Below are 26,555 nucleotides of genomic sequence, written 5' to 3'. Positions count from 1 at the left end.
CCACCTCCCCATCCACTCACCACCCACCTCCCCATCCACTCACCCATGCACCCATCCACCATAAATACTCCCCGAGCACTTTGAGGACTGTGTGCAGTGTGTTAGGCTGTGTGGGGAGCAAAGCTTACTCTCCCTAAGGGAGCTCTCAGTGAAATGACTCTGATAGGTCATCACTCAGTCACAAATCTCCTCCAATCACGAACAGCGATGGATGCTATACAGGAAAAGAGCAGGGGTATGACTGTGATAGACAGGACCTGTTCCAGTGCAGGGGTCCAGGAGGGCTTTTCATTTCAGAAGAGGTTGAGGAAACAGAGCAGCCCAGCAAAGGGAATGGCGGCCCCACTGGGGACCGCGACGGGTAACACTCAGACCCCAGGGGGCCCCTGTCCCAGCACACATATGTCCCTCTCTCTGGTTGACCAGCTCTGACCTACTCTCTTCCTGGTCCAGGTCCTCCTGCTCGAAGCGGCGGAGCTGCCCTCGGGCCCTGACAATGACCTGCCGGCCCCCCAGAGCACCCTGCCACCCTGGAACGAAGACTTTCTCCCTGATGCCATCCCTCTTGCCCACCCTGGGCCCAGAAGGAGAAGGCCTACAGGCCCAGCCGGTGAGCTAGGCCAGGAGAGGAGGACTCAGTGGGTGGGTGTGGGCCTGGGCATGGGCTTTGAGGGCCTTCATGACCAGGTCACCACTGGGCCTGGGCCTCAAACAGCCCTTAGAGGGCTTTGGTTCAAATCACATGCATTTAAATATTATTTTTTAAAAAAATTAACTGAGCCAGCATTTACAAACTGGGGGATTTCATGTAAAACTCAGACCTGTTTCACTAAAAAAAACCCCAAAAAACCAAACCCCACCACAACAACAATAAAATAAAACCAAAACACCCTTTCCACCAAACCTGCACATCTGGCATTTGGGACTGACAGTCCCTTGGGAAACGACTGGCTGAAGCTAAGCCTCACTGACTCTCTCAACCAAATCCAGGCTCAGCAGTTTGCCGCAGTCCTCACCATTCCCTACTGTCTCGCAGTCCCAGCTGTCCTCATTGCCCTCGCTGCTCCTCAGCCTCTGCACGGAGGTCCCCAGCCCAGCCCCTTCGCTGTTTGTTTCACTCGTATAGCATCCCATCTCCCCCTGGTGGTTCCTTGCTGAACTCTGACTGGAGCTCTGGTGGCCTAGTGGTAGTAAGGAGCTGCACTGCCAACCTGAAGACGCGTGGTTGGAATCCACCAGGTGCTCAGTGGGAGAAAGATGGGCAATATCCTGTGTGATTTACTGCCTCCGAAAACCCACTGGATGGTCAGCTGTCAACAACTCTTCAGTCAAGGTTAAAAATACTCTCTTTGCTGCGTTTCCTTATGGGCCTGGGTTTGCCTTCAGGGTCTGCACACTTGTAATAAGGTTGCAATAATCATTGTCTCAGCGGGGGGATGACGCTTTGCAACAGGCCCATGCGAGGCTCTGCCCCAGGTGGCTGTCCAGCCAGTGTGCACCATCTCATGACCTGGGGGTGGTGCAAGGCAGCGTTCATGCTGACAGGTCAGTAGCATGCTGTGCCCGTTGTTAAACATTTTTATGCCATGCCCAGCTGTGGAGATCTGTTCTAAATTTTTCAATAAGCTTGTGAAGTTTGGCATGACCAAGGAAGAAATCAAGGCTCAGAGAAGTTAAGTGGTCGCCCAACACACCACGAGCAATTCGCCTCACTGATTCTCCCACCTTCTCTCAGTTGAACCCCAGCACCTCAGTGTCCTGTCTTAGACTCAGCTCTTCTCCCTCCACCCCTCTGTCCTCCTGGATACAAGCCTGTCTTGCTACAGAACCACCTCCCCCCCCCCCATTGGGCTTCAGCTCCAGGTCTGTCTTGGGCAGATGCGCCCTCCACTGGGCACAGGAGGAGTGAATACGCTTTACTTTGCAGGGATTGAAGGCTGTAGAAGAGGGGAGCTCAGGGTGGCTACAAGGAGCAGCCCCTAAAGACTCATCTCAGCTTGGTCTTCCTCGGCTGTCCCTCAAGGTCTCACCCTTGGAGGTCTGCCGCATATCCACCTTCTCCAAACCGTCTTTAATAAACGGAGAAGGATGGGAACTAACCACCCCTCAGCACTCCCAACCCCCACCAAAGGCCCCAGGTCCCGAAAGGTGGGGATGGACATTGGATGTCCTTGGCAAGATTCTGACCACAGGAAAGTGCAGTTCCACAACGTAACCATCAGGTGGCGCACAAACCCTGTTGTTAGACGCCGACTGGTTGGGGCCCTCACCCTTAGGGACTCCCTCCAACAGAGCGGAACACTGCTGGATCCTGTGCCATCCGCACCATTGCTGAGGTGCTCGAGTTCACTGTTACAACTGCGGCTCCAGCCCGTCCCCTTGAAGGTCTTCTTTCTTCTCTTTTTCCCTTTAACATATGGTTAAACTTGGGAGAGCCCGCCTTGGCCCTGGGTTCCATGAGGAATCTCCAACACCAGCCTTGACCCAGGCCCTCCTGCCAGCCCACAGAGCCACACTGTCTGCACTGGGAAGCTGCAAGGGAAGGTTGGCTCCCTTAGTTCAGCAAAACCGCTTCTGAGGATGCTGTGAGGGCAGCCCAAAGGGACACAGGACTGTCCCTGGCCAAACTAGACACCTCAAGCCAGAGCTCCCAGAAAGCCATAGTGTGGCCCTGGTCACAGCTTTTCTCTCTGACAGTAGGAGTGATGAGAGAGAGAGACTGTGACCTTGAGCAAGGGAATAAACCTTTCGTTTTTAATTTTTTTTTAAATTTTTATTTTATTATTTTTTGTGCGTGTACTGTCAAATCAGATCTGACTGGTACAGGACGAGATTGTCATCTCTCCTTCTCTGGCAGAACATCTGGTGGATTTGAACCACATGCCTCTGGGATTGCAGTGCAGCTTCTTGCCACTAGGCCACCAGAGCTCCCCGGAATAAACCTTTCTAAGTCTTAGTTTTCTCATCTGTAAAATGGGAACACATTTTCTTGGGATTTGTTTTGGAGGCCACTGAATTGCTTCTGATTTGAAACAACAGCAGGTGATAAGCAGAGAACTGCCTCACAGTGTTCTTACGGCTGTGATCTTTACAGAAGTTGATTCCCAGGTCTTATTCATGTGGAACGTAGGTGGATTTGAACTGTCAACTTGCTGGCTCACTGCTAAATGCTTATGGAATAAATATAGAAGTGCTTTGTAAACTGAGACCTGACCCAAGGCAATGATAATGCTTTTGTTGGTCCAGGGGCGGCCCCTGAGTGGACAGGGCCCCTGGGGAAGGTTAACCTTAACACATGGAGGGTGGGCCATAACTCATTCTCATGGCAGGACCACCAGGACAGACGGGACCACCAGGGCCTGCAGGACCCCCAGGCTCCAAGGGTGACCGGGGCCAGACTGGTGAGAAGGGCCCAGCAGGGCCTCCTGGTAAGGAACCCTCTCCTCTGACAGGGTTTTGTTCCTGGGGGGCTCAACTGGGCCGTCTCTCCCACTCAGGCAGATGGGGTGCCCCATAAACCCCTAGATCCTGCTGGGGTACAGCAGCGCTGGGGTCACTCCCCCCATCCCGCTCTCTGGACCCATCCAGGATCACACTACTGACCACCCGCAGGTCTGTCCCCTCTGTGTGAGGCAGACGGTCCACCTTGCGGCCTCTGGAAGGTTCTAGGGGCTCCAGGTGCAGGTGTGGAGGTAGGGTTGTTCTAGGCCCTTCTCTCTAGCTCCTCTGGGGTCCTGTGGGACAGGGGTGAGCCCTGGTTGAGGTGCAGTCCCTGACCCAGGTCTCAGGTGCTGCTGGCACCTTGATGAGTGGGGTGAATGGTTCCCCACCCCTCACCTCTCTCACCTCCACCTCCATGTCCTACTGGACCAGTCAGGGAGGGGGAGCCATTCCACTCACGTCTGAGACGTGCCCAGAGATTGGGATCCAGAGGCCTGACCCACCGTGTGATCCCGGCCAACGTCATCCCACTGACCCACCCTATGATTCTGACCAGCGCCATCCCCTCCTGGGCCTCAGTTTCCCCACCTGCAATGTCTCAGCCATCAGCCCCAGCCCCTCTTAATATCTTTTCCTAATTATAGGTTTTCTGGGGCCCCCAGGCCCCCGAGGGCTTCCTGGAGAGATGGGGCGCCCTGGCCCCCCCGGCCCTCCGGGTCCAGCAGGTAGTCCTGGGCTCTCCACCAACAGCCCCCAAGGCGTCCTGTACTCCTTGCAGCCCCCCACGGACAGAGACAGTGAGTGTGACCTGAGGGCTCTAGGGAGGGCTGGGCTGCTGCGTCCTGGGTACAGGGAGTGAGACCCCTCTGGGGTGGAGGCTTATGAAGGCAGTGCTGTACCCTTCCTCTCAGTCTCTGAGTTGTTGTCCCCCGCTCAGCCCCATACTTCATTGGCCCTGACACTCGAGGTCACTCTGCTTACTGGCCTGTCCCAGTCAGCCCCCCACAGGACCATGAGCAGTCAACACGTGTTTCTTGATCCCCTGCTGTGTGTCAGGCATATGGTTGTAGTTATGGGGGTCCAGCAGGATCCTCCCCAGCCCTCTGGGATCTACAGCCCTGTGACCAGGGACAAGACGATCAGTACAGGGACAAGGGAGGTTGAGTCCAGCGGAGAGTAGGAGCTGGTGGTGCCCATCAAGGGCTCTGGACCTGAGGGACAGTGAGTGGCCAGTTGGCCTTGGAGGGGTGGGAGAGTGTCCCTTGGAGTTAAGTGCCCTGGGTTTTCAAGAGAAAGTGATAAAGTGGACTTAAAGACCGAGCAAATGAGGGTGGTGTTTGTACTGGGCAGAGTGGGGGATGGGAGGGTGGGCAGCCGGGTACTGGGGGAGAGAGGTGGATGTATATCCCTGGCACTGAGGGGATGGGAGGGTGGGCAGCTCGGGTACTGTGAGAATGGGTGGGTGTATGTCCCTGGCACTGAGGGGATAGGTGGGTGTGTATCCCTGGCATTGAGGGGATGGATGGGTGAGCATCTCAGTTTTAGGGGAATGGGTGGCCCTGGGGGGATAGGTGGGTGGGGAGCTTGAGTACAGTGAGGTTGGGTGGGTGTATGTCCCAGGCACCGGGGGGATGGGTGGGTGGGCAAGCATCTTGGGTACAGTGGGGCTGGGTGTGTGTATGTCTCAGACACTGAGGGGGTTTTTTAGATGGGGAGTTTGGGTACAGTGGGACTGGGTGGTTATACGTCTCAGGCACTGAGGGGCTGGGCGGGTGGGCAAGCATCTTGGTACAGTGGGGCTGGGTGGGTGTATATCCCGAGCACTGAGGTGGAGGTGAGTATGTATCCTGAGCATTTTGGGAGATGATGGGTGGGCTCTGGGCCCGCAGGCCTCAGTCAGGCCCCTTACTGGGTGTTGGACACACTGTGCCAAGCCCAGACCATGCCCACAACATGCCCTGCGTAGGTGGTAGCTAGCGCTGCGCTCCTGTAAGCCTGCAGAGTGGAGCCTGGACTCTGGGTCTCAGGAAGATGGCAGGAGCCAAGGGTAGTGGGCGCCCCCGTCCCCTCACTGTTGAGGAAGGAGCTCAGGGCCCTGGGTGGCCTGTTTATGAGCCCCTTTCCCCAACCGCTTTCCCCGCCCCATGAGAGAAGCAGGCCTGGTCTGCAGACCCTGCTGCCCCTCTGAAGGGAGGGATCACACCTGGAGCCCCTTCCTCGGGTGTCAGAGATCCTTGGAGGTTCCCGTCCCCACAGCACAGCTCTGCCCTGAGAACTGGTCTCTCCCGGAGCCTTGGTTTTCCTCCCCTGATGGAGATGCTCTGGGGTTTAAAGACACGGCCTCCAGGAGAGACCGTGGGGTTTAAAGACACTCCATCAGGACAGTCTCATTTGAGTGGGGGTCTTGATGGTGCCACAGAGAGTGTACTGAGTCCAGATAATGTGGGAGCAGGACTTGGGGCGGCTCCTGGCCACCTTGGGTAAGAATTGGTTCACTGCCTGCAGACTCAGTTTCTTCACCTGTACAATGGGCACAATGAAATCTCCATCCTTGTGAGGAAGAGGAGGGATCATTTGGGAAGGTGCACCAAGTGGTGGGCGGGTGTCCTGGGCCCTGAGATGGAGTAGGTGGGTGGACATCCTGGGCACTGGTCACACATCCCCACCCACTTGGCCTGGACGCCGCTGCAGGTCACTCCGCTCTCCCCACAGACGGAGACTCACAGCTGGCCTCTGCCGTGGTGGACACAGTGCTGGCTGGTATCCCAGGACCCCGGGGTCCCCCTGGGCCACCAGGTAAGAGTGAGGGCAGCATCCCAGGCTGGTCTGTACTGGGCCCCCCTCTTCCTGGGCTTGAGGAGGCTGAGACACCTTGGGTTCCTGGCCCTGTCTGTCCAGCTGCAGAATGGAGGCCACTGGAGGGAGGACCCCCCCACCGTACTTTGTGGGCCCACTGTCCACATGAGAAGTCTATGGGCTGTCTGTGTGGGAGCCACAGTGGGGAAGCACAGGAATCTGTGGAGCCCCAGACAGAGATGTGGGGTCAAGACTGAGACTTTTGGGGAACCGTGCAGAAGGACCAGTGACCAGGAAACCTTAACCAGCAGGGGCTCAAAGCGAAGGCTGAGGATATGAGCATGGCCCCTGGTCTGGTGTTATTCTCGGTGGAACCCCTCTGAAGAGAAGAGACGGTGTGGGGCCTCGAGGGTGTGGGGACTGCCTCCTTGCCCCCAGTGCCCGCCCGGCTGTGTGGATCCCTGCCTGATCCCTGGTCACGGTCACTCACTTACCTCGGACTGTCCACTGGACAGGGCTGAGGTTCCGAGACTTTTGTGACCAAAGGCAAGCCCTGCTTGACCCACTCTTCAGGAAACGGGGAGCTGGTCAAGGAGATGCAGAGCGGGCTGGAGGGTTGGTGTGGGGACAGGGCCCACTGCTGTGGTCAGGGCCGACCTCACTCGAGAGGTGGCTTTGAACAAACAGCCAGAGGAGGTGAGGAGGAAGCATTAGTCTTCCCGGGCTTCTAGAAGCTTTGCTGTGGCTTCCACTCTGTGAGGAGGGAGTTGGAGTTTGTTGATTGATTGAGTCAGATCTATGCACACCTTCGAACCCGCACTGCTGTGGCATGGGGGCCGCTCAGGATGGAGACTTATTCTCCCCCTTAGAAGATCTGCAGGGGGCCCCAGCACACAACATCAACCCTCCTCTACCTCAGATCTAACCTGCCCCTCTGGGTGCCCAACCACAGGTATGGGCAGGTGATTGGTGGGGTAGGTTCTGGAAGGCTTCCTGGAGGAGGTGATGGTCAGCCTAAAACTGATGGGGAAAGACTTGCTGATCAAGGTGGGGGCTGAGGGAGGGTCATGCAGCCGGAAGGAGCAGCGCTGGCAGAGATGCAGACAGAGGACCAGGCCTGGACGGCAGGGGGTTCAAGCACCTGAGAAGTGCACAGCTGGATTTGCGTGGCTGAGAGTGTGTGGACGTGCCTGTGTGGAGGGGGACAGCCAGGAAGCTGCTTTTGTGACCCAGACAGGGTGGGTGACCTCTGCGGAGTTGGGGCTGGGGTCCGAGGAGGGGCAGGTGTGGAGGATTTGCTTAGACTCACAGGTGAGGGGTGGGCGCATCCAGGCTGACACGCCTCATGCCCAGGTCTCCCCAGTGAGACCCTGAAAGGAGGTGTAGGGGCTGCAAGGGGTCTGGGTGACAGGAGGGATCCCCCAGGGTGGCTGAGGTGAGCAGTCAGGTGGCTAAGGGGTCTGTTCCTGTTACCTCCATTCATTGGGCACACCTTTGTTTTTCTCCTTAGGAGACAGGCGCTGGGACAGGAGGTTGGGGAGTGTCTCTCCCAAAACTGACAGGAGCAACAGGCTTCCCTGGCCCTGACTGACCATCTGATCTCTGCCCACAGGTCCCCCTGGACCACACGGTCCCCCAGGACCTCCAGGTGCTCCTGGATCCCAGGTAGGGATGGTCTTACTTCCAGCCTGGAGGGTGGGGGGCAGGCATTCCCAGAAAAGAAGCAGGTAGGTGTCCCAGGAAGGCAACAACCATGCACCCAAGCCCAGCTGGCCAGAGAGAGTTTGGTTTTCTTATCAGCAGCCTCCCTTTGCGGCCCACTGGCCCTGTGACTGAAGCCCTTGCAGTGTCTTAAGTAATATCAGTTGAAAGGTCAGTGGTTCAAATCCACTAGCTGCTCTAGGGACAAAGTTGGGCATTTTCCAGTAAAGTCACTGAGTCTCCAGGCTCAATGGTGATGCTTTATTTTTGTTTTTATTCCTGCGTCAGGCAGTTTGAGGGGCTGGTTAGCATCAACCCCAGGCCATGTGAGAGGGACACAGCAGAGGACAGGAGAGTCAGGACCCAGCCCCACCCTCTAGGAGCTGACAGATGAATGGGGGAGGCAGACAGCCGAGATGCACAACGCATGAGTAAACGTGAACGGAACGGGGCAGCATTTGATGAGGGTGAAACAGGGCCGCGGATGATGGAGAGTCCACGAGATAAAGGTGACAGGTGACAGGTGGGAGGAGGTGGTGCTCAAGCTGAGACCTCAGGAGCCTGGAGGAGCAGATGTGCCGAGATTTGAGGAAGATTCCAGACCGAGGGTAAAGAGCAGGGACTGAGACCCTGAGCAGGGATGAGGGTGGGAGAGGGAGGAGCAGGTCGGACGTGGGGTTTTGTTCAAGTGGACCCGGAACTCGGTGCGTTCTTGACTTATGTCTTTAGAAAGCCCCCCTGGCTCCTCTGGGGATGAAGGTGGTGAGGTGGGGATCCCAGGGGGAGACCCCAGGAGGGAGAGGAAGAGGCGAAGACTTCCATTACAGAAGCGGTATAAACGGACGAGTAGACAGACGTTATTTTGGAAGCAGGGAAGACAGTATCAGCGATGAAGTGAATTTTCAATGGAGAGCGGCGGGCTCGGTGAACCCCCAGGTGCAGGACTGGGGGAACCGGAAGGCCCACTTTGGACAGTTGACATGGAACGCCCCCCTGGGGGCGGGGTGAAGTGTTAGTTGCAGAGCCCCAGGGGCTGTCTGAGGCCAGCATCAATAGGGATGCCCTGTAGGGGACTGTCAGCTTGTTCCTGCCACCACTCATTCTCTCAGGGTCCGTCTCTCCAAAGCTGAGGGTGCGTGCTCTGCCATTCTTTGCTCTCTGTGATGGCTGAGCCGGGTGTTGTCCCATGTCACAGATGAGAAAACGTAGGGCCCTAACTGGGCCCCAAACCATGTAGCAACCAGTGGAGGGTTCTCAGGACCTGGATGCCCCCCAGCTGGAGTCCGTGAGGAGGGGACTGAGATGCTGCGGGAGGCGGGGGCAGGACCTGACTGGCTTCCTTTGGTTTTCTGCAGGGCCTGGCTGGAGAGCGGGGCTCTGCTGGGCCATCCGTAAGTGTGGGACTGTGGAAAGGGCCTGGGCAGGGGGCCTACTCTCTGAAGGACACTGGGCTCTGTGGGGCTCAGGGTCCTGGATGGGAAACTATCCTATGTGGCTTTGGCTGCCTCTGGACAGCTTTCCCAAGTGTGACCTCACTGGTTCAGTCAGTACAGGGCAGAGGGAGGGACGGGGTCACCAGAGGGCAGACAGCTGAGGTGACTTAGGGTGGAGCTCATCAGGGCCACATAGGGAGGACTGACAGCCTCCTATCAGGTGTTGAGGGCACAGATACCTGGAGGAGGGCCCTGTGATCTCCCGTCGAGAGTCTGCCCTCAGGTCAGTCACCTGTGTGACCTGTGTTGTTCTCTATGACCTGGACCCCTGAGTTAGTATCCTGTGGGTCCTGGGTCCCTGGGTCAGTGTCTGATGTGACCTGGGCTCTTGGGATCACCACCACTATCCTGTGTGACCTGGGCCCTAGATCAGTCACCTATATCCTGCGTTCACTGTCCTTGTGTCCTGGGTTCCTATGATCAATGTCCTATGTGACCTGGACCCTTGGATCAGTGTCCTGTCTGTCACGGGCCACTAGGTCACTGTTATGTGACCTGAGCTCTTGGCTCACTGTCTTGCATGGCCTGGGGCCCTGAGTCAGTGTTCTGAATCTCCTGAGTCCCTGGGTCTGTCACCTCTGTGTCCTGAGTCTCTGTGATCATGACCTGGACCCCTACATCAGTGTCTCGTGTGACCTGGAGTACTGGGTCAGCAGTGATCTGTGTGTCCTGGGTCCCTGGGCCAGTGTCCCTGGGGGGTCACTGTCTTGGGTGACCTGGGCCCTTGGCGCAGTCACCTGTGTAACCTGGACCAGTGTCAGATTACCAAATAATTGACATAAACCTAGGCTTCCTTCTACTACCAGTCAATCTGTTAGTGAGCGGTTTCACATTTTTTCACCCATCTAAGATTCTGGGTGGCATCCATCTCTCCCAGCCCCCAGGCCCCTCCTAGCATCAAAGCTTCTTTTCCATAGTGCTTTCTCTGATGGGGACGGATACACAGTAATTCAGCTAAATCGAGGTTTGCCTACAGATTAGGAAATCCACCTCAGCCAGCCTTGATGATATTGTTTGCTGGGTGCCCCACCCCAGCCTGGGCTCAGGGCTCTGTGGGACCTGGAAGGTCTCTTCCTTTCTCTGACCCTCCTGGAATATGGGCCCAAGACCAGCTGGCCTATGACTGTCCATCTTGGAAGTAAGACTTTAAATGTCCACTCCTGCCTCCAGGGCCTGCTGTCTAATGTAGGAGGTAGAGGGAGAGAGGAGGGCTGTGTGCTGGCCACTATAGAGACGCTCTGCTGTCTACAATTTAAATGTCACAGCAACCCCCTGAGGCTGTGCCTGATTGTCCCATTTCCTGGAACTGAGGCTCAGAGAGGTTCAGTATCTTGCCCTACGTCACACAGCCACACTGCTGGGAAGAGGCAGAGCCAAGTGTTAAACTTAAAGCCACGCTACCTCTTCATGCCGTCCCGGGGTAGCAGTGTTGTCCTTCTCAGTACTTCTGGGTGGCAGGTGGGTTCCGAGTGAGTCACACCGTGATTTGCTTAATCTTCCTACGAACTCCATGGCATTAGGTGCTCTTTTTACCCCTAGTTTAGCGAGAAAATAAGGCACAGAGAGAGAAGTCACTTACTCGGGGTCATACAGCGGACGGTGGCTGTCCACTATGACTACTGTCTAGTGTCATTGTGAGGCCAGTGTTGTTGGGGGGGGGTCTTTGAATTAGTTATAACTCATAGCAACCCCATAAGTCAGAGAACTGCACTGCGGCTCCCCCAGGCTGCAACAGTCCCAGGAGCCCTCTGTCATGTCTCTTCTCCCTCGGAGTAGATGGTGGATTCGAACCACTGGAGATACCCAGACAAAAGCGAGCTGTGCTGTTAACCCTACGGCGAGGCAGTACCCACCAAACCAATCCACTCCCTTGTCTCTTCCTCTAGGCTGGGAGCCTCTGTTGGGGTTGATGACAGCTGTCTTGCTCCTGGTCCACATTTGTTGAAGGCGGTGTGGATGGATGAATGGGTCAATGAACGGAGGGATGCGTGCTGAGTGGCTGGGGGGTGAATAGAAATAAGATGCACAGGCCCCTCTCATTGGATTTGCAGCCTCGAATCTGAGGAATTGTCACTGTGAGTTGGAATTGACTCAGAGGCAGTGAGGTATCTTCGGACACCTTTTGAGGCCCCTGAGGTCTAAAGAAGAGGGTAGAGAGGTGCCCCACCCCTGAAAGGCCTGTTGACTCATGACTCTGCTTTTCAGGGAGAGCCTGGCGTGAAGGCAGAAGGGGAGAAGGCTGCAGAGGTAACGTCTTAGGAACGTACATGGGTTCTCCGGGACTGATTTCACAAAGCACCACACACTCGGGCGCTTAAAGGAACAGACATTGTCTCGGCTCTGGGGGCTGGGCGTCTGGGATCAGATGCCATCTGAGGGCTTGGAGGACAGATCTGTCCCAGGCCTGACTTCTAGCTTCTGTTAACAGCCAGAAATCCTTTAGCTCCAATCCCTGCCCTCATTTCCCCTCTGTGCCTGCCTCTGCTTCTCTTCACAAGAACGTCACTCAGTTTAGGACCTGCCCTGCTCCAGTGGGACCTCATGGTAACTGATATCCCAGCTTCAAAGACCGATTTCCAAATGAGGTCCCAGGCCCCAGCAGCCGGGCCTGGAAGGTCACCGTCTTTTAGTGCAACAGTGCAGTCCGTCAAAGATGTCTCTCTGATAACTCAGGAGGAGGCTCTGAGCCTCCTTTGGTTGTGCTTTAAGCTCAGCTAATCTAACCCTGACAGCCCCATGTGTCATACCAGCTGAAGGCACCGTTTTTCCTCTGCAGCCTGGGGCTTGGCTGATCAGGGGCAGCGGCCTTGTCCGTTTGCTACCACTTTTCTTTGCAAAGTGGCCTTGACACCTGTCTTCTCAATAAATCCATGCCCTGTCTCAGTTCATTCACGGACCTCAGCGCACTAGGTCTTCTGAGCATGCCTAGACCAGGCCCCCAGAATGCAGCTTTGTTCGCGGTGCCTTCTTGCCCAAGAGGAGGCTTTCCCATCATTCAGCAGAGCCCATTTGAATCGGGGGATAAATGGTGCCGGCCAGCTGTCAAGAGGAGGTGAATGAAGCACCTCTGTCTGTGAACCCTGGGCTCATGCTCTGCCCCACATCTCTGTGTTCTGGAAAACAGGACACATAGGAAACAGCCAGGCAGCCACGGTAGGAGAAGCCCAGGTTCAAGGCCAGCAGGTCTGAGTTTGAAGCTGTGTCGTTCACAGGGACGCTGGTGGTTCTCTCTGGGTGGTAGGTTCCTTATCTATGGACAGGACTCAAGTCTGAACCCCGCAGGCCTGAAACGTAGCAGATGCCCTCCCTGATTGATGGCTTTTTGTGATAAGGGTGGTGACAAAGGGGGACGGCTGGGGGGACACGTGCTGGGCAGCAGGGTGGCCCTGCTCCATCCCTACAGCAGGCCTGACCTGACCTGTGTCCCCCCGGCAGGGCGAGGGAGTCCAGCAGCTGCGTGAGGCCCTGAAGATCCTGGCAGAGAGGGTGCTCATCCTGGAACACATGATTGGGATCCACGGTGAGTGCTGGAAACAGGCAGGCACGGCCTGGTCACCTGCTGCCGACCTTCCACTCCTCCCCGCTGTCCTGCCACAGTATGGCCTCCCTGACTCAGTGACACCCTCCTCTCAGCGGCCCGATGGTCTCACCAAACCCCAGTCTGACCATTTATCTCACGTCCTTAAAGCCTATCACTGGGGGAGCTCTGGTGGCCTAGTGGCAAGAAGCTGCAACTACAATCCCAAGAGGTGCACGGTTCGAATCCACCAGATGCTCTGCCGGGGAAGGAGGGGCAATCTCCTCCTGTACCAGTCAGATCTGATTTGACGGTACATGCACACAAAACTTAATAAAATTAAAAAAAAAGAAACTACATTTAAAAAAAAAAATAAAGCCTATCACTGGCTCCCTGCTGCCCGCCAATGAGGTCCAGGCTTATCAAGTCAAGCTCCCCAAGTCCCTCCCAGGCATGGCCCAGTCAACATAGAGCGGCCACTCAAACATCCCAGCCTTTCCCCTCCTCCCTGCCTTTGGTCAGGCTTGTCCCTCTGCTGATAAGCACTGATTCCTATGTGCAGCCTGTTTCACAGGTCTCTTCCTATGAGCCTCCTCCTCGATATCCCACAGCTCACTGTGAGGCCTTCCACCCAGCACGCTGTGTCGTCTCTATACCTCTCCTGGCAGGCTCAGGCCCTCTGTTAGGTTTGATGATTGATGCTTTTCTGCTGGTACACATTTGGTGAAGGAAGGATGGATGGAGGGATGGATGGAGGGAGGGAGGGAGAGAGAGAGGGAAGGAGGAAAGGGGAGAGGGATGGATGGATAGATGGATGGATGGATGGATGAGTGGATGGAAAGGTCAATGAACTGATGGATAGGTCCATGAATGGACAGATGTGTGAATGAGTGGATGGTTGGATGTGTCTATGGGTGGACGGATATGTGAACGGATGGACAGACGGATGGGTGAAGAACAGTGGATGGATGGGTGAACAGTGAATGGATAGGTGGATGGATGGATGGATCACTGAATGACTAGAAGGCAACATGAACGAGTGCATGGGTAGGTGGACAGGCTGGTGACAGAGTAGATGGATGGTTAGACGAGTGGGTGAATGAGTGAGCCTGTGGGACGCACACACCCATCTGCTGTTTGCCCCGTCTGTGCAGGCACAGGCTTCTCTCTTTGACCAGGAGTTGGAAACAAAGATTCGCCGGTTATTTGTAAGGTTCTGTGCTAAGCTCCCCCTTCTGCTCTCCTTCCAGATCCCTTGGCTTCCCCCGAGGGGGGCTCTGGCCAGGATGCCGCTGCCGCCCTAAGAGCCAACCTCAAGATGAAGCGAGGTGGCCCCCCAGCGGAGAGCCCCCTTGCTGCCCTGGTTGTTCCGGCGTCTGGGCAGAAGAGTACCGGCCATGCCAGTGGGAGGAAGTAAGAGCCCAGCTCTCCAGAACCACCTGGCCCTGCTTGGAAATTCATCTGAGATGCTCCCGTGCTGCTCCTGGTTCCTGAAGAAACCCCATGTGGGGTGCGCTGAGGTCTGGGCCTGGACAATTGGGAGGAACACTGGCTCCTGAGATCTGCAGACTTGGGGACAGATGGCACCTCGAGGGTCCGGAGAGGATCAGCACCCTCGGCAGACCCCCACTCGCTCTGACCTGCCCCCACTCCCTGCTGGGAAGGAGTCTGGGTGCACTGGGAGATGGCTATGAGAATAATTGTTAGTACGCGTCATTTGTTGAGCCCTTCTTGCTGTGTCCAGGGCCCTTGTACAGGGATCTTTACATACGTTGTCTCATTTAATCCTTAGGAGGTAGGCTTGCCATCCCCACTTACGCACGGGGGAGATGGGCTCAGGGTGTACATAACCTGCCGTGGCTGGGTCCGAATTTGAACTTGGCCTCTCAACTCCAGTGCTCCCCTATTCTGCTAACTCCCTTCTCTTACGTGGAAAAAGAGAGTATAGGGCAGATGCTCCCCTCCAGGCAGCAGGAAGGATGGCAGGGGCGGCCCCCCAACCCTGAGCCTGGCCTGTAGCTACTCCCCAAGGCCAGGGTGACCCTGAGTGAATGCACAGTCCTGTAGACTCAGGACCTGTTAGTATCAGCCATGGGTACCTCCCAGTCTCACTGAACCCTCCCACCTACAACTCTGCCCGATGGCTCCTTCTGAGCTGACCAGAAGGAGGATGTCATAGGAACGTGACCCCTCAAGAGGACCGTTGGGGGTGGGGCTTACCGTGCCCTGCCTCCCCCCAGCCTCTGGGAGACCTATAGGGACCCGGTGCTCAGAAAGTCTAATGTCCCCTGGGCAGTTAAATAAAAGACAGCAGAGGATGCTGTGGTCACACCCACACTGGCCCTACCATGTAAGCAGCCCAGGCCATGTCCCTCTCAGGCCCCTCTCAGGCCCCTCTCAGGCCCCTCTCAGGCCAGGTGTCCTCATGTCCTGGCCCAGCTCTGGTGCTCCTCTCTCCCTGGCCAGGCCATGGCCTTTGAGGCCCCTCTCAGACTACGTGTCCTCACGTCCTGGCCCAGACCTGGTGCTCCTCTCTCCCTGGCCAGGACCCAGGGCTCCATAGTGGCAGCAAATTCTAAGGTGCTAGTGCCCCTTGACCTGTGTCCTTACGTATCAGGGGCCACCCAGCCCCGCGCTGTGCTGTGAGGCTGTGAGGCTGTGGGCTGGTCCTGCCTGGCCCTGGCTACTCCTCCCTGAGGCGGATCTGCCCCTGGTCTCTGTCTCCAGGTGGGGCGGTTCCCAGCGGGTAACACCCTGACAATAAAGGTGCTCTCCCCACCGTGGGCTCTGGTGTCATATGTCAGGGTGACTCTGTGTGTGTCTGTGTGGTGGGCTGAGACCTCTGGGAGCCAAGACCCCAAGGCAGGAGAGTGAGGAGAGGTTGTGCAAACCCCTGTGAGGTACCTCCCTGAAGGATAAGGGTGAGTCCAATTCTCATCTTGCAATCAGGACTGTGGGAGAAATGAGGACCTGCAGGGCTCTGGACAGAGGGACCCCCCCTCCTCCCGTCCCCTGCCCCAGGCCTGGGGTCAAGGACATCCCCCAGGTGCTCCAGTGAAGCTGCATGCTCTAGCTAGGAGCTTGAGGGGTCACTCTGAGTCACCCTGTGACCATCATTCTAGGGACCAGGAAACAAAGCATGTCACCCTGTGCCAGGGGCAAGGTGTCTGGTGGGTCCAACGGGGTTTCCAGTGGCTGTGGACCCAGTTCCCACACATGGCAGCCCACTGGTACAAACTGTTAAGCGTTTGGCTAATAATCAAAACCAGATGGGCTGACACAGTGACCATATCCGTGGGCTCCAGGATGGGGCAGGGGCTCAGACCTGCTGTTCAGAGGGATTCTGAGTCAGAGTCAACTTGATGGCACCAAACAACTCTAACCGAAAGGTCAACCCACCCTGAGGTGTCTCCAAGGAAAGGCCTGGAGATCTGCGTTTGAAAGGTCCCAGCCTTGAAACTCTGGGATGTTTCTATTGGCAAGTGAGGTGGGGGCGTTTCTGATTCATAGCGTCTCTGTGGACCACAGGACGGAGCGCTCGGCGTCCTGAGCCATCATCGCAGGAAGTGCTGAGTTCAAGTTCATTGTTGTACCCACTGTGTCTGTCAGTCCGTTTCATGGAGGGTCTTTCTCTCTTCTGCTGACCCTCGACACCATCACACACACCTGTCCCTTTTCCCAGAGACTGGTCCCTCCTGTTAACAGGTCCAGGGGACATAGAACCAAGTCCCAGTTGCTTCTGAGGACCATTCTGGCCGCACTTCTGCTGAGAGAGCTGCTCTTCCTCCTGGCAGTCCATGGCGTGTTCATTTTTTCTTCGCCAACACCACCATTGAGATGCATTTCTTCTTTTTTTTATTTTTATTTTAATTTTTTTTTGTATTATTTTTACGTGTACCGTCAAATCAGATCTGACTGGTACAGGAGGAGGTTGCCTCCTCCTTCTCCAGCAGAACATCTGGTGGATTTGAACCGTGTACCTCTGGGATTGCAGTGCAGCGTCTTGCCACTAGGCCACCAGAGCTCCCTTACATTTCTTCTTCTTTGTCTTTCTTTATTCACAGTTCAATTTTCACATGCATGTGAGGGACCAGAACATAGTATGAATTGGGTCAAGCGCACCTTAGTACTCAAAGTGACATCCATATAGTACAAAACACACATACATGAACTTGGGGTTGGTCTTGACCCCTCTTATTACTCTTCCCAGGACAGGAGTTACTAAAGCACATGCCATTCTTTCATGCGTTATCACACTGAACAAATCTCCAGTGGGCCAAACGAGTGGCCAGGCAGTGAGAATCCCTGCCCATGGAGCTGGCAGTTCCAGGGGGAGTAGTGAAGACAGGCAGTATTTGTAGACAGATATATGTAAAGTAACTATTAAGGCAGGCTGGAAGGGATCAATATCCTGGAAAAACTAATGGGCTGGGCGTGACAGCTGTGACTGAAGGAGCAAGGGGGAGGCTCCGTGGGGAAGGTGACATTTGAAGGGACACTGCGGCTGGAGAGGGAGTGAGCTGATAGCTATGTGAGGGAAGAAGGTTCTAGGCAGAGGGAGCACCAGCGGCCATGGTCCTCAGCTGTGGAAGCCAGGAGTGTCCTGGCTGGGGGCAAGGTGCAGGCCTGGCTGGGGCTGGGGGCGGGCGTCGCGGTCAGACTCTGGGTTGGAGAGAAACGTCCCATCCTTAGCCTGACTGTGCACACAAAGGGCCTTGCTGTCTCTCAGAGAAGCAAGAACACAGTCAGCCCACTGTTCACAGTGGTATTTGTAGCCACCAGGCCAGCAGCACCATTCTTACCCCTTCAGGAACCTGGGGTCTCGGACCCCACAGGGCTTTGTCCCGGTGTATCCAGTTTGGGATGAAATGTCTGGGGTCTTCCCTAGAGCACTGAGTAGGGGCTGGGCTGGGCCCCCCAAGCTTGGTTCTCCAGCCAGGGCCTCCCTCCATGCAGGCTCAGCTCAGGGCAGGGGGGGTGTCAAGTCCTCGGGCCTGTGGGGCTCCCCCACCCCACAGGAAGCCCCTGGAAGGCTGCCCACATCCACACCCTGCTCTGGGGCCCCTCCCCCTGCATAACCCCATGATCCCAGCTGAACTACCAAGCGAGGCACCTGCTCTGTGCCCCATGTTGTCTCCCCAGAATGTCATGTAGCCACACCTGCACAGAGGAGGGTTTGCTAATCTGCTCGACTGAGGAGGAGCCATGGTGGAGGCAAGGACCTGGGTCCTTGGGAGTGAGCAACACGGGAGCAGTGTCCGCACAAAGGCCTGGGGGTGGACAAGGGCGGTTCACTGGGAACCCAGAGACTATCCATTTAGGTGGGCCTGACACTATCCATTTAGGGGGGCCTGACACTATCCATTTAGGGGGGCCTGACACTATCCATTTAGGGGGGCCTGACACTATCCATTTAGGGGGGCCTGACACCATCCATTTAGGGGGGCTGACAATATCCATTTAGGGGGGCCTGACACTATCCACTTAGAGGAGCTCTGACACTATCCATTTAGGGGAGCCCTCAGAGCATTCATGTTGGGAACAGGAGGGGTGGAGAGAAAGGACAAGACTCTCAAGGATGTAAGGTTTTCCTGGTAGAGGAGGGGCGCCAAGCATGAGACCTCTTTTCTTTCTTTCGAGCTTGTTCTCAGCATCTCTCAGCACCCCTTTCTCTGAGCCCCTCCTCCACCAGGTGACACCCCACTATAATTACCTGTGCAGCTGCCTTTCAGAGAGACCGGATGCCAGCCCACAAACGGAAACCTCTACCCCTGAGTGATGCTGAGTGATGAGGCTGTCTGCCTTCTCTCAGACCCAGAGCAAAGATGACCCTAACAGAGATGGTCAGAGGTGCACAAGGTAATAGACACTCCCGTTCTGGGGTCAGGGATGAAACTCACCTTCAAGGGACAGGCTAGCATGGCCAGTTTCTTCTGTCCAGCCTGGTCCCTCCACTCCACCACTGTCACATCTTTCTGGACTTAGGCATGACTGTGCCCCTCCTTGTTAGTGTGTATGCTGTGCTTCCCACACGCTGGCCCAGAAGCTGGGCCCAGCATCCTGGTTCCCAAGTCCAGAGCTGTCCCTTTGCTTGTCTCACTGTCGGCTGGCTGAAACCTGGCTTCTCTTCTCTGTCCAGCTCATGGGTGCTATTCCTGGGTCATGGGGGGCCTGCAGGAAACTCAAGAGAACAGGCCTGGAAGGGCCTGGACAAACCCTGGCACTTACAGCCCAATTGGAGCAAAGCGCCTGGCCGTGCAAACTCCCTGGACCCACCACCTCATCTGAGCAGGCAGCCCTTGGAAGCAGGCTGGGGCCTTGGCTTAACTTTCCCGGGGGGGGGGGGGCTTTGTGCTGCATGTGGAGGCCCCGCCCATCAGGCTCAGATGGCAAGCAAGTACCAGAGCCCAGCTGGGAGGCCAAAGAGCTGTCCATCCTATGCAGCTTCCAGGGGCGCCAGGCCTGCTCCTCCAGCTTGTGCTGACTGCCCCCACTGGACACGTGGTTCAGAGGTCAGTCTTGACTCCTGCCCTGGGCTGAGACCTCCTGTTGCCACTCTGGGGCCACCTTCACGGGCCACCCAGGGGATTAATGAGGAACAATTAGCCCCACATTACCTCACCTCACCAACCTCATTCCACTTCAGGGCTTCCTCTTCTTCTGTCCTCCATTCCCCCCACTGTCCCTACTGTCACTGTATCCTGCACATGTCTTCTCTCGTACAACCCAGTGTCCAGATCAAAGTCATCTTTTCTTTCTAAAGCCAGCCGTCTTCGGGCAGGCCCTTCCGTGCGTGTTATGTGCACGTGTGTATGTGAGCCCAAGTGTGTGTACATGTCCAGCTGTGCACACGTATGGGTGTGTGTAAGAGTGCTTATGTGTGTATGTGCACGCATGTGTGTGGCAGAGAAGTGACTGACAACATTACAATAACACTTTCCATTCCAGGTCCCCTAGTTCAAGTCCAGTCAGAGTCTTTGCTGAGCTCAAGGCCCCCCCGGCATGACCCCCAGGCTGTGACTGAGCTCTCTAGCTTCACAGAACTATCTCCTCCTTAGTTCCTCTGCTCAGCCAAGCTCCCGAGTGGTACAAGACACTGAATGAGGGTAGGAAGTAACACCCTTGCTCACAGCTCTAATCCAATACCAAGATCAGTTCCCTGCAGTGGCCCATCTTGGCTGTAGTCCCACTAAGCAAGAGAGGCCATGAGCAGACATGTCCTTTGACTCCAAGATCCCTATTCTAATAAGCTCCTAGACCCAGGAGGAGGCCAGTGCCAAGATACCTGGAGGTCTCCCTGAATACCAAGGAATGCTGTGTCCTAGGAGGCAACTGAGAGAGAAACTTGCCCCTAGAGCTGGCACCCTGAACTTGAACTTCTAGCCCCCTACTCTGTGAAAGTACAGATTTCACTACGTTGTTATGTATTTCTGTCACAGCATCATCACATATCTAAGACACTGACAAGTCAACTCGAACTCATGATGACCCCACGGAAGTCAGAGTAGAACCCTGATCCTTTGGGTTTTCAATGACTAACTTTTTAAAAAAAAAAAAGAAAGAAAAAGACCACTTGGCCTTTCTCGTGAGGGGTCTCTAGGAGAACTTGAACCTCTAACTGTTAAGGTGGACCTAGGCACATTAACTGGGCCAAGCCAGGACTCCACGGTTATTAGATGCTCTGGAGTTGGCTTCAGCTCCCCCGAGAACACCACTGGCCGGGTCTTCGCCATCTCCAGGATTCCTGGTGAGTAGAATGAATCTGTTGACACTTTTTCCTCTAGCAACAAAAACCAAAGCTTTGCTGTTGAGTCCATTTCAACCCCTGATGGACTCATATTTACAGAAAACAACTGTTTCCTAGGGCTTTCTAGGCTTTTCAGAAACCTTTTACCAACAATTTACTCCTTCCAGCGAGCCACTGGGTGGGTTAGCAGACCACCGCAGACTGCTTGCACCTTTCAAGCTTCTTCACCCCCCCCCAAAAAAACCCTGCAAATCCATTGCCATCAAGTCTGTTCCAAACCAATGACCTAGGTTAATAGCTGAACACTGAACCACTGCACCACCAGGCTCCTCAGGCTTCTTTAAACCCATTGCTGTGGAGGTGGTTTCACCTCACAGTGACCCTCTGTTGGGTTTCCCAGGCTGTAAATCCTTACAGCAGGGGCGGGGGTTTGTGTACCCATCTTCTTCCTCAGAGTAGCTGAAGGACTCAAACTACCGACATGCCAGTTAGAAGCCCCACCCCATATTTCTGGCTTCACCTCACTAAAACCAGGATTTCAGAGAATATATTGTATGAGAGGCTTCCTAGGATGAGGGTGAGGCTGAAAGTTATTCAAACACTCACCAGGCACTCAGGACCTCTCAGACTCCTGAATCAACACCCAAAAGTGAGCCCACTACGGCCTTGGTGTGTTTCAAAGACTCCTGGGTAAATTTTCTGGATTGACAAGAACTGTCTGATTCTATGCATGGACCCCAACCTGAGACAGTCAAGGTACCACTGAAGTTCCCAGCCCCCAATTATCATCTACCCAGATAGGAAGCGTCACGTATACACCCACTATGCTAAGCCCTGGACCTGGTGCAGGGTAGCAGAGAACTGAAGGACTGGGGAGTGAGTCACTGAGTGAATGACACAACATTCATAACAGGAAGAAGACTCTTTGTCAAACCCCAGAGGGCAATGATCAAGGCGAAAGGCAGCCAGCCGAGTGGACCAACAAGCATCAAATCAGAACAGAAGGCTGCGCTCCCGCCTCAACCACGCCACACCTGCAAGGCCCACCTGCCCTGAGGGTTCTGAAACGCCTCTCTTCCAGACCTCTTTTATGGACTGTAAAAAGAGCATTTCATGAGATTTTCAATTAACTGAATTCCAGGGAGATTTCTTTCCAATGTTATTAATAAATTCTAATACCACCTATAACTTTCAATTGCCAGTTAATTAACTTGGAATCAATGACTTGAAAAAGGTACATTAAACATTCTTCCTGGCAGAGCTGGTAATTTTCATGAACTAGTGTCCCCCTGAGGGAGACGGTCCTGCTTGCACACCCATTCCCCTTCCCCTGCTCATGACTGTGTGACTTGAGTCCTGGGCCTCAGTATTCTCATCTATTAAAAGGGACCATAGAACTTGCCTCAAGAACCTTCATGGTTCTGGTTTTGTGAATGAGAAAAATACATTAAGCATCCTGAGTGAGGACTGAGCTTGAGTTCTGACTCTGATCTTGGGGTCTGAGGGTCTGTATAAGTCTTCTAGCGCTGATGTAACAAACAATGAGCTTGATGGCTCAAACCCGCGGACATCTATTCTCTCACAGTTCTGGGACCCAGCAGTCTGAAAGCAAGTTGTCTGTGGGGCAAGCTCCCTCTGGATGGTCAGGGTAAGAAGCTCTTCCTCGCCTTTTGCAGCTTCTGCTGGCACCCCGGGACTTGTGTCTGCGTCCCTCCAGTCTCTGACTCCATCTTTCCATGGCTCATCTTCTCTGAATGTGGACCTGTCTGGATAATCCAGGATCATCTCAGTCTCCTTTTAAGCACCTTAGCAAAGACCCTTTCCCAAATAAGGCCACCTTCATAGGTTCTCTAGTCCTCAGTGCACTGAACTGCTAACCAAAAGGCCAGACGATCCTGGTGGCTCAAACCTACAGCAGCTCCAAAGAAGAAGATGGGCGGTCTCCTCCCATCAAGATTTAAAGCCATGGAAACGCAATGCAGAGTCACTATGTTGTTATGTTTTTATGTGCCGTCGAGTCGTTTGCGACTCATAACGACCCTATGTACAACAGCCCTAAACTCTGCTCTGTCCTGTGCCAATCGCACTGTCTCTGACACTCCCATCCCGATTACCCCAGTCACTGAATCAATCCACCTCATAGAGGGTCTCCCTCTCCTGTGCTGTCCCTCCACCCTCCCAAGCATGATGTCCTTCTCCAAGGACCGGTCCCGCTTTACAACATGTCCAAAGTAAGTTAGATGGAGCCTCAGAATCCTTGCCTCCAAGGAGCCGCACGGTTTAACCCTTTCCAGGATGAATCTGTATATTTTCTTAGCAGTCCATGGTACCCTCAACACTCTTCTCCAGCACCACAGCTCAAAGGCATCAATTCTCCTTCTATTCTCCTTAGTCATTATCCAACTCTCTGATGCATAACAAGTGATTGCAAAGGCCGTGGCCTGTATCAGGCGCACCTTAGTCTCCAGAGAGATACCATTGCTCTTCAGTACTTTGGAAAGGTCCCTAACAGCAGACTTTCCCATCGCAATACATCTTTCAATTTCCTGGCTACTGGTGTCAACAGTGTTGACTGTGGAGCCAAGCAAACTAAAGCTGTGAACAATCTCAATCTCCTCACCATCCAACCTGATGCTGCCAGCTGGTCCAGTGGTGAGAATGAGTCACTATGACTCAGAGTTAACTTGATGGTGATGAGTCACAGGCTCCAGGGATTAGGACCACTACCCAGCTGACCACAGCTTCCCAGAGCAGTCATCCTCGCACTGGCCTGACAGCCTCCAGGGGTCAGCCCACAACTCAGCGCATCTAGAATGCATCTGCAGCCCACAAGGTGGAAGGTCTGATGTCTGGGCTCAGGGCTGCGCCTGTGGCAGGCTTTCAAGTTTGATTTCCACAGGTGATCATTTCCGGAGAGAGCTGCCCCAAGAAGGGGAGTCTCCCAGAACTGGTGAGCATGTCATCCCAGCAAACGCCCCCCAACCCCCTCTGCAAAGGGCCTGCTCCACTCAGCCCAGAACAATCTCTAGACGTGGTCCAGAGGGACACAGACCCGCAGGGAGCCCCCAAAGAGCACAAGGCTGTGACAGCATCTGGGACAAAAGGAAACCCAGAGAGCTGGGGGCTCCAGGAGGGGCATCGAGCTCACCCAGAGGATGGGGAGTCAGTCCTGTCTGAGGAGACAACATAGATGGCAAGGCTGGAACAGTCACACCCAGGTGAGCAGGAGCTCTGACGGAGCAGTGAAGTGCTCAGTGGCTAACCGAAAGGTCAGGGGTTTGAAGTCTATTCCTGCAAAGACATTGCCTGGGAGAATGTGGGAAGCAGCTACCCTCTGTCCTGCAGGCTCTACATGAGTTGAAATTGACTCAGGAGCACCCCAAAACAATAACATCCATGTTGAAGAAGGGGAGGGGCCAGGGCAGGGCCCAGCACAGGCACAAGCCCTTATGTAGATTGCTTTGGAGTTGGGGGGTGGGGGGAGTGCGTGGAGATTTGATCTGGAGCTGGGGGGAGAGATGGAATCATACAAGGAAAGGCCCATGGGCAGGTTAAAGCACTTCGAGGCTGGTCATGGATAGAAAATGTTACCGGATGGCGGGGACAGAGAGGAGAGGGAGCTCAGCAGGGTTGCACACAGGGGGACAATCTGTGTTTGAAGGGCAGGAGCTCTTATCATTGGGACAGCGAGAGAAGACAGTCAAAAGGTGTTTGGGAAGTGGACAGGGCAGCCACCAAAGACTGAGCCACCTGATGTGCGAAGGTGGGAGGGGGGGTTCTCTGAGCAATGGCCCTGCCATGCACTTTCTAGCCAACCCCTAGGCTGTCTGCTGTCACAAGTCACTGGGAGGGAGGGCAGAGGTGGAGTTAACAAGCCAGTGGGGCAGGGAGCACAAAGAAAAGATAGAGAGACCCAGGGTACCTCCAGGCTTGCCCGTGACAGGCTGGGCACCTGACCAAACCCTGCACATTCACTGGGAAGTCTGTCTACACTGGCTTTGATTGCAAAGGGCAGAAACCCCTTCGAAGGTCCTCAAGTAACTGAGGCTTAATGCTTGACTCAGGCCATGGTCTTTCCAATCACCTGCAGAGATTCTGACAATGAATAAGTATAACAGAAGAACTGAAGTCTTTGAGTTGTGGTGCTGGAGGAGAGTACTGTATCCCGTACACTGTCAAAGGAACAAACACTAACGTCCTGGAAAAGGTGCAGCCAGAGTGCTCTTTGGAGGAAAGGATGATGAAGCATCGTCTTTCATACTTTGGACAAGGAGCTAGGTGAGGTTATTCCTTGGAGAGGGACGTCATGCTTGGCAAGACAGAGGGTCAGTGAAAGAAAGGAAGACACCAAATGAGACGGACTGACACTGTGACTTCAGCAATGGCTTCTAGTGTCTCAGGATGGAGAAGATGGGACAGGATAGGGCAAGTTTCAGATTGGCTGTTCATAAAGTTGCTATGAGTTGTACTCGACTCAACAGCACCTAACAACAACAGCATTATGTGAGAAGGGAGCTCTGGTAGTTTAGTGGTAAGGAGTTTCACTGCCAATCAAGAGGTACTTAGTTCAAATCCACCAGCTGCTTTGTAGGAGAAAGACGCCTAATTAACTCCCCTTAATGCTTAATGCCTCTGGGAACTCACTGGAGGGTCAGCTCTGAATCACAACAACATGGTATGAGGAAGGGAGTCCAGGGGAGCAGTGGGGACCCGTGGGGACCTGAGGCCGCTTTGGGCTCTCAGTGAGAGGGTGCTGGTTCACTGGGTTCACAGTATGTGCAGTCCTCTGCAAGGGGTGGCAGTGACCATCATTTGGTCACTGACCTCAGAGCTTCTGCCTGATTGCTTCTCTCCCACTCCTGATTGGCCATCTTCACCATTCTCCTCTTCACAGCCACCTCCCCCCCCATCTGCTGTCATCACACCTTGCCTCTCTCCACTCAGTATTCTAGCTTGCTGGGACCTCCCCAAAGGGCTCCTTCCCTCTTCCTCCCCTAAGACCTGGAGACAGATAGGTGATACAAAGAAGAGAGAGCCCGGGGCCTAGGGTGGGAAGCCTCAGACCATGGGAGTGATGGAATATTTATCTTGATATAAGTAAAGGTTTTCTAAACATGAAATCAAAGGGAGGAATCACAAAGAGTAAGACAGAATTTAATCCATGCACATTTAAACAACTTAACGGCTTTGACGTTCGTTAATAGCAGAGGCTGCAGTTCTGAGGAGGGATGGTTAGGGTCTCAGGCTGATTCTTCCTGGGCAAACTGCAGTCTCGGCTTTGTTTCACATTGTTGTGTTCATTTTCAGAGCTGCATGTTTCAAGTGTCACAAGTCCCCCTTCCCCCAAGCTGCTGAAGGACTTCTGTGACTCCCTCCAGGTTCTCAGGATGTAGCAGGCCCATGTTCTCACCTAGCTGCCACTGTCCCCAAGCTCCAACCACCTGGTTGGCCCTGCTGTTACAGTAAGGCTTTGGCATTGTTACTTCTGCTGCATTGTGGATCTATGGGAGAATGTATTTAAAAGACACAACCAAAAGGTGCATCTTAATTAGGGAAGACGAGCAGGAAGACCAGACTAAGCTGGGCCGGGCACCTACCCTCCACTTTGTGAGAACAAATGCCTTTAATGCAGCTCTGTTGCCATGGTGATCGCCCAGTCTCAGCTTACAGAGGTGGCATTGCAAATCTGTGGGGAAAGAACAGATTATTCAATAAGTGATGCTTGGACATTTGGTTAGCTATTTGGAAAGAAATAAAATTAGGTACTTCCATCACACCATATATCAGTATAAATTCCTGAGGATTTAAAGAATTCACTATAAAAATAGAAATAATTTAAAAGGAAAAAGGAACCATAAAT

General features: G+C 54.5%; 1 protein-coding gene across 1 annotated transcript in view; it reads left to right on the top strand.

The window, feature by feature from the left end:
* COL26A1 (collagen, type XXVI, alpha 1) overlaps nt 1-14,365 on the top strand; it is a 121,889-nt gene extending 107,524 nt beyond the window's left edge. The window contains exons 7-15 of the mRNA XM_006889803.1: nt 454-610; nt 3,330-3,428; nt 4,086-4,238; nt 6,154-6,237; nt 7,850-7,902; nt 9,294-9,329; nt 11,637-11,678; nt 12,867-12,951; nt 14,199-14,365. Of these exons, the coding sequence (XP_006889865.1) occupies nt 454-610; nt 3,330-3,428; nt 4,086-4,238; nt 6,154-6,237; nt 7,850-7,902; nt 9,294-9,329; nt 11,637-11,678; nt 12,867-12,951; nt 14,199-14,365 (876 nt within the window). The remainder of the gene's footprint in view (nt 1-453; nt 611-3,329; nt 3,429-4,085; nt 4,239-6,153; nt 6,238-7,849; nt 7,903-9,293; nt 9,330-11,636; nt 11,679-12,866; nt 12,952-14,198) is intronic.
* Nucleotides 14,366-26,555: the final 12,190 nt, after the last annotated feature.

Source organism: Elephantulus edwardii, unplaced genomic scaffold (genome assembly GCF_000299155.1).
Source record: "Elephantulus edwardii isolate Elephantulus edwardi_28Jun2011 unplaced genomic scaffold, EleEdw1.0 scaffold00080, whole genome shotgun sequence".
Taxonomy (NCBI): Eukaryota; Metazoa; Chordata; class Mammalia; order Macroscelidea; family Macroscelididae; genus Elephantulus; species Elephantulus edwardii.
Note: the sequence above shows the minus strand (reverse complement) of the source record. Positions and strands in the feature narration are given on the sequence as shown.